At 46.6% G+C, this 7,508-nt stretch overlaps 1 protein-coding gene across 1 annotated transcript in view; it reads right to left on the reverse strand.

The window, feature by feature from the left end:
* Nucleotides 1-6,997, reverse strand: part of KRT32 (keratin 32) — an 8,188-nt gene extending 1,191 nt beyond the window's left edge. The window contains exons 1-6 of the mRNA XM_014590672.2: nt 6,613-6,997; nt 5,861-5,943; nt 5,550-5,706; nt 3,888-4,049; nt 3,678-3,803; nt 2,137-2,357 (exon numbers count right to left, since the gene is read on the reverse strand). Coding sequence (XP_014446158.2) covers nt 2,139-2,357; nt 3,678-3,803; nt 3,888-4,049; nt 5,550-5,706; nt 5,861-5,943; nt 6,613-6,942 — 1,077 coding nt within the window. The 5' untranslated portion in view covers nt 6,943-6,997 and the 3' untranslated portion in view covers nt 2,137-2,138. The remainder of the gene's footprint in view (nt 1-2,136; nt 2,358-3,677; nt 3,804-3,887; nt 4,050-5,549; nt 5,707-5,860; nt 5,944-6,612) is intronic.
* Nucleotides 6,998-7,508: the final 511 nt, after the last annotated feature.

Consider the following 7,508-nt stretch of genomic DNA (forward strand, 5'->3'; position numbering starts at 1 on the left):
TCTTCCCCTAGCCAACACCTTCTGTGGCTCCCATTTATACTTAGTGTGAGGACAGCTTCCTTCATAGGACCTACATGATCCTGCACCCCCCTTTATCCCTAGCTTCACCCCATAACCCTGTTGCTCTCTCAGCTCTCAGTACCTTGACATTCTTCCAGTTCCCCCATGGACCATGATGTCCAGGCTACAGGGCTTGTGCCCTCTTTTCTATTTCTAGAAAACTCTTTCCTCTCCACTCACCTAATCAATTTCTTCTCTTCTTTAAGAGCTAAACTCATCTGTCATATCCTCCTTAAAGCCTCTCATGTTCTCTGTATGGCAAATTCCCTTTTGGTGCCATGTAACTCCTTCCATAGTAATTATTCTATTATAGGCAATCTCCCCTATTAGGCAGTGAGGTCAGCAGCCATGTGTATTTGCCCTCCCTGCATACTTGGCATAGAACAGGCACTTAATAAGAATGTGTTGGATATGGTGAAATAATAAATAGAATGAGTCCATGGAAAAAGGAGAAAAGATGACCTCAGAGACCAAAAAGCATGGGCTCAAAACCCAAAGCAACACACTGGACATTGGATAAAGACCAATAACTCAGAGCTCCAACAGCCACCCAAGAACCATGTAAAGTCTGAAATGTGTTTAACATGGTTGGCCTTATAGTTTTTTTTAATTTGTTGAAAATATTTAAAAATTGGAAGAATTTAACATTTTTTTTTAATTCAGATCCCCAGCTTCCCTTGAACAATCAGAAGCTCTGGCAATATTGGACCTGCATCTCGCATAGTAGAAATGACCCTGAGGGGACAGCATCATCCTCACTGGACAAGGTATGAGCTCCCTGGTTTTCCACAGTTCCCACATGACCCATAGTCTACATATGTGCACAGCCTGGTCCTTGCAAACATTTGACTTTGCAATACTTGCTCTGAAGGAGAAGGTTCTGAATGACAAAGAAGCTAAGCTAAGTGCAGAATGAGAAACTGCTACAATCACAGCCTACCAGGTGTCCACAGCCCAGAGGTAGTCTGCATCCAGACAGCCACCAATTCTGATTCCCCCTGCACAATGTAGGGTCTGATGCCTCCATCACTCTGATTCCAGACCTCCCCATCTCTTGCCTAGGCCATGCTCAGAGCCTCCTGAACACTTTCCCTGCCCAGTCCCCTCTTCCTCTACTCAGTTCTTCCCACTGTCATCAGGGCAATCTTTCTGAAGCGAAGTTTGACCTTTCATTGACTCAGTCACAACACATTTACTGAGCAACTACTCTGTCCCAAGTGCAGGAAATAAAAAAGTATTTTGTCACCATCCACATTCTGGATGTTCATCATCTAGTAAGGAAGACTAGTAATTGAGCAAATTCTATCATTCCCTCCTCTGGTAAGGTCTCTAAACTGCCTATAAAATAAAGTCCCCCTTCCCCAGCATGGACTCCTTGGTTCCCCATGAATGGGTCCCAACTGGCCTTTCCTGTCCTGCTTCCCACCACAGCTCAATTGCATTAAGCCACCTATCACTCTTCCAATGTGCCAAAAGCTTTTTCTACCAGTAAGATCTCCAGTCACCTATCTTCCTGAGGAAATGGAAATTACTTGAGAGCATGTGTCTTGTCCTTATCTATCTCGGTGCCCTCAGTAGGCATCTGGAAGGAGTTTGCCAACTTGGAACAGAGTGGAATGGCCTCTCATGCAAGGACACCATTGCTTGACTCTCTTAGGTGCACACCCACTTCTGGGACCAGCAGATGGTGCAATGGTTATGTCGCTGGACTCCCACATAGTCGACCGCAGTTCAAGTCCCTGACACGGCAGCTTGAAGCTCGCACCAGGCACGTGTGCATGTGTGCCCAAAATTCCAAGAGGAGACTGGAGGAAAATAAATTGTAATGTTGCCATACCCCTGGGGTATGATTTCTCACTTTCTGTCTCTCTGCTTCTTTCTGTCTTTCTAGCCAAGCACACACGCCCTATAGCAAAAACCTCTCAAAAAAAAAAAGAGCACACCCACTTCCTAGTAGCTTCTTAATCGTGACAGTTTCTAGTCTATGGCCCCTGCAGCATAGGTCCAGTCACTTCCTATCACCTCCCCCAACCCTTGTACATATCTCTCTAGAGAGCCTCAGCAAGACCTTCGTACTTTCAGTCCTCGCTCTCCAGCAGGCCCCGGTATGTGTTGATCTCAGACTCCAGCCGGACCCTCATGTCCAGCAGCACCTGGTACTCCTGGTTCTGACGCTCCAGGTCAATCCGGATCTCAGCCAGTTGAGCCTCCACGTCAATGATCATGCCCTGCATCTGGGTCAGCTGGGAGCTATAGCGGGCCTCCGTCTCTGCCAGAGTGTTTTCCAGAGAGTTCCTCTAAAGCAAACATAACCAGGAAGAGGAGAGCAATTTTCCACAGCCTTGTTCAGAACCTTGAAGAACCAAGAAAAGCCAAGTTTCTCTGGTATTGAAAATTATCCCTCCCAGACAGGAGAATGCTTATTCAGAAAAGCTCTTATACATCAATGTTTATTGCAGCATTATTCACAATTACTAAGATACAGAACCAACCCAAGTGTTCACAAACAGATGTATGGATGGAAAAAGTGTGGCACATATACTCTATAGAATACTATTCACCATAGAAAATAACAAGACCCTGGCATTTGATAGAAAGCAGTCGAATATGGAAGATCTATTGCTGAGTGAAACAAGCCAGGATATGAAAGAAAAGTATTCTATGTATCCACTTAACATATACCAACTATCCACACTTTATGGTAGAGATCAAAATATTGGGCGGCATAAAAGCAGTAAAAATATAGATGCTAAAGATAGTGTGGAATGGGGGTGAGGGAGAAGAAACGGATAACAAGAGAACAAATTGAGAGGCATGATATTAATGGGACACAGAAATGGTTTATTACCTGTTGATGATAACAAGTATAGTAGTCTCAACTGGACTGGTCTGAGAAGTATTTCATGTTGGGAAAATTCTCTTTACAAGCCCAATGATATATAGTGATTGAATGTTTAAAAAAATCAAGAGAATAAAACTTTTAAATGACCGCTCCCTACCTAAATTACTGTGGAAACTAAAGCCCAGAAAGGTCAAGTGACTTGCTCAAGGTTCAATAGCTAATACATAACAGAACTAGGGTTTGAGCCCAACTCTGATTCTAAGCCCTTTATTTCTTCTACAATCTTAGACTAACTTCAGGTTGTAGATCTGAGGTTCGTGAAGACCCTCCCAGTGATACCATTTAGACGAATGATTTCCAAGACTGGCTGAACGTTAGAGTCACATGGGAGAGCCCTTTATATTAAAAAAAAAATACAAATAACTAAATAATTTTTTAATTACCTATGTTAGGTTCTACCTCCAGAGACCCTCAATTGAATAGTCCAGAGAAAATAGTCATGATAATACTGAAAACAACGAGTTTACAGGCAGAGACCATACTTTTTTGAGGAGTTTTGTTTGGCAGTGTCTACTTAATCCATGTCTGATTTAGAACATGCCCCTTTATTTCTAAGCTGGATCCTGAGAGAAACCTTCCTCCAGGGAAGGTGAGCAGGATGTGCACCTACAGGGGCTAAAATCAAGGCCTCCTCGTCCTCCTTCCTGGATGCCTGCCTACACACAGTGCTGCCTCAAATCAGAGCTGGGGGAGGTCCCCCTCCAGTGGCACTCACCAGACTGTGTTGGGCCTGCAGCTCGATCTCCAGTGTGTTGACTGTGCGTCTCAGGTCAATGACGTCTGACTCATAGCTCTGAAGTTGTTCAGAGCTTGTGGCTACCTGCTGGTTAAGCTCTTCCATCTGCAATGGAGAAAAGGAGAAGGCTGGGAGCATCTTTTCAGTGCTGCTGAGGAGGACAGATTCCTCAGAGTCTGAGAGACTCACCTGCGTATTGAACCATTCCTCCACGTCCCTTTGGTTGGTCTCCACCATGGTCTCGTACTGACACCGCATCTCATCCAGCATCCGGGTCAGGTCAACGGGGGGTGCGGCATCCACCTCAATGTTAAGGCGGTCCCCAAGCTGACATCGGAGGGTACTGACTTCCTAAAAAGTCACAGAGCCCCAGGCAAGTGTGAAAATCATCTAATCTCAGCTAACCTCCCCAGGGAGTCACAAAATGATACCCTCCCCCAAAAAAAAAAAAATGCTGAAGACTGCCATGTTGGAGAGGCTTTTTAAGGCCTATAGTCCACTCTGCAGTAACTCACTGTCTTCCACATTGAGCTGGACATCCTGCTATGATAGGAGGCTCACTCTGACACAGCACTTCCTGCCACTTTAACAGAGCCAAGAGCAGCATTGGGGTTCATATGATCCATTTGGGCAAAGTGAGAAACCTGTACCCTGGCATTCCCAGTCCTCCTCCCAGCCTCTGATCATCTGGGAAGGAGGACATCAGGAGGACGGTAGGCTTTCCTTGGCTCCAAGCCCAAGTTACAATAGGTACCTCCCCAAGCTTGGCTGCCAAAGAGAGAAAGTTGTCACCGAGGCTGCCCACATGTGTAATAATTCCTCATTAGTGGCTTCTTGGTGCAGTTCCCAGTTTTCTGATTTAAGTGGGATGAATCAGTCGCCCTAGGGTGCCCAGTGGGTATGTGGTGACTGATTGTTACTTTACACTTAAACTAAGGAAACCCAGCCAGGATCCAAAGGCTTTTGTTCATTCAAATCCCACATTAAGAAGTTGAGAATCAACCCAGGAAAGGAAGGAAAAAACACTGCTCAGGTGGGCTTTGCACACGTAGGTACCCAAGACAGAGGGCTTTCCCTTTAAGGACCTATAGAAGATGAGGAAAAACCCAAAAGCAAAAGGGTTTGCAGCAACCAAATGTAAAACAGACAAGTATATTTCATTGTTTTAGATCTTCATGGGGAACAATATAGATTTTCAAAGCTTGCATGCAGTGTACAATAATAAAGTCAAAGATATTACTACATTTATTATTTTGAAAAGATCAAAAGAAAACGTGTTTGCCTATAACTTCGGCTTAAGTATATTATGCATAAACAGAAAAGAGGAAGAGGAATGAATTTGGGGGCAGAAAAGAGAAGAAAACCACTGCGGTTCAACTCTCACTCAATGAGCTAGGGATACCCCTGGCAGTCTAACCAGGGTAAGGTGGCTAAGCCTTTCCATGTAGTTCTAGAATATAACCCACCCCAACCCTAGTGCACTACTCTATCTTTCATATGTGGCTCTCATGGGAAAAACAAATGCAGTCACCAGGAGAGAGCATTTGGCAGTGATATTAGTACCGGAATTGCCATGGGAAGGGAGCCATGTCTCTAAGCACCTAGTGAAAGGCAAGTGTTCCATAACCGTGACCTGGATCATGTCCATTATTATCCATTACATCCTCGCAAGAGCCCCGTATGCTAGTGTTATCCTCAATTTACTGATGAGGAGTTTCAAAAAGATTATATAACTAGGGCAGTCAGAGAAACAATACAAGGCAGGCCTGATCATTTCAACCCACATCTAGCAAACCCCACGTTGTTCCCACCTGCTTCCCACGGCCACCTCAGCTTGGCTTCCGGCCTCACCTTCTCGTGGTTCTTCCTGAGGCACATCAGCTCCTCCTTCAGGGACTCCACCTGGGCCTCCAGGTCAGCCTTGCACAGGGTCAGATCATCCAGGATCCTGCGCAGGCCATTGATGTCAGCCTCCACCAGCTGCCGCAGGGACACCTCGGTCTCGTACCTACATGAGGACAGGGTCAGCAACTAAGAGATGGAACTGAATACAAGACTCAAGGAAGGCCACAATGTGCCTCTCTGAAACTAATGGAAAGCTGCCCTGAGAATGTATGGGAGAGGGCAGCTCCAGTGCCCCCCAGTTCCCTGGCCAGACTCACTTGGTCCTGAAGTCGTCAGCAGCCAGCTTGGCATTATCAATGTGCACAACCATCCTGGCATTCTCTGCCTTGGTGCACAAAACCTGGGGGCCAAGGCAGGCAGAGAAGGTTAGTCCAGGCTGAGAATAAGGATAAAAAAAAACCCACTGAGGAGAAAACAGGGCAGAGGTGGAGCACAGCAGCCCTGCAACCAGCCCTGCAGAAGCCCCTCTCCCCTGGACCTCTGTGGAGTGTTTGGTGAACTGCTAGTCTTTAGAGGACTTGAGATTTATTTTTTAAGTACCTACGTTTTCATAAATACCCTGTTTCGGATGAAGTGAGCAGTGAGGAAGGGAAAAAGCTCATTGTGTCTGAAGTCATTCATGTAACAGAAGGGTCCTCAACACTTACAAAAAACTCGTTGTGTACCAGGAATTAGTCTGAGTACTTAACCTGCATCTTCTAATTGAATCCTCTTAACCTCATTACATAAGGACCTTTATTATCCCCATCTTACAGATTGGGAAACCGAAGCCTGGGGAAGGGAAGGGATCTCCGAAAGTCATGCAATAAGTCAATGGTAGAACTGAGACTGGATCCCAGGTCTCTTTTCACATTAAGGGCTCTGGCTAGGAGCTCAAATAATGAGATAATCCGATGCCCTAGGGAGGTTTCTTCCCTGAACATAGCTGAATAAATTAACAAGATTCCAATCTGGAATGTCAGTTGGTCCAGGCCCCTTCCCAAGGAGTCTGTGCACTGCTTGCTCTTACCTTCTGCTGGAGCTCCTCAATGGTCCTGAAGTAGGATTGGTAGTCGGGACACATGGTGAGCACCTGGGACTGGCAGGCCTCTTGGATCTTGTTCTCCAAGTTGGCATTGTCCTGCTCCAGCTGGCGCACCTTCTCCAAGTAGCTGGCCAGGCGGTCATTCAGAGACTGCATGGTCTCCTTCTCATTGCCATTGAAGGTACCTTCGCAGAACCAGTTACAGGTACCCATGGTGCTGGTAATGCCACTGGTTGGCCGGCAGGAACTGGGTAGGTAGGTCTTAGAGGAGCAGCCGGCTGGCCGGTAGGTGGTGGGCATGCAGATAGAAGGCATGCACGTCACAGGCTGGCAGACATAACCCAGGCACAGCTCAGGCCGGCAACTTACACTGCTGGAGCAGACAGAGGAAGGCCGGGGGCAGCTCTTGACAGAGGTTTGCAAGCTACTGGTGACACAGCACTTGGACATCATGTTGGGGCGCCTTCCTTCTTGGCTGCAGCTATCTAAATGTTCCACAGACCCCATCCCGCCTGGACCTTTTTATACCCTTGGAGTGAGGGGGTTCACGCTGGAAAAACATTGTGGGGTGGTGTTGATGTTTACACTCAGCCCCAGAGGAAGCTGCTAATTAATTTGTAATTTGGTTTCCAATAAGGTGTTCCTTTCCTCATAAAAGAGGCCAAACTTGTCATTTGCTACAGCAGGACTCTGGGCTCCTGTCATTGATCACCAGGGGAAAGCTTCAGGACACATCTTCAAAGGATCAACTCCATGCCTGGACTCTCATTACCAGGGTGGGGCTGCCAGGAGACAATAGTGGCCTGGCCCAGTGCCACCCTTGGCCATGCCCACTGCACCCACCTACTCTGGTTCTGAGAAAGGCTGCAGGTCTGTGGGGC

This window comes from Tupaia chinensis, unplaced genomic scaffold, assembly GCF_000334495.1.
Source record: "Tupaia chinensis unplaced genomic scaffold, TupChi_1.0 Scaffold000477_1, whole genome shotgun sequence".
NCBI classification, from domain to species: Eukaryota; Metazoa; Chordata; class Mammalia; order Scandentia; family Tupaiidae; genus Tupaia; species Tupaia belangeri.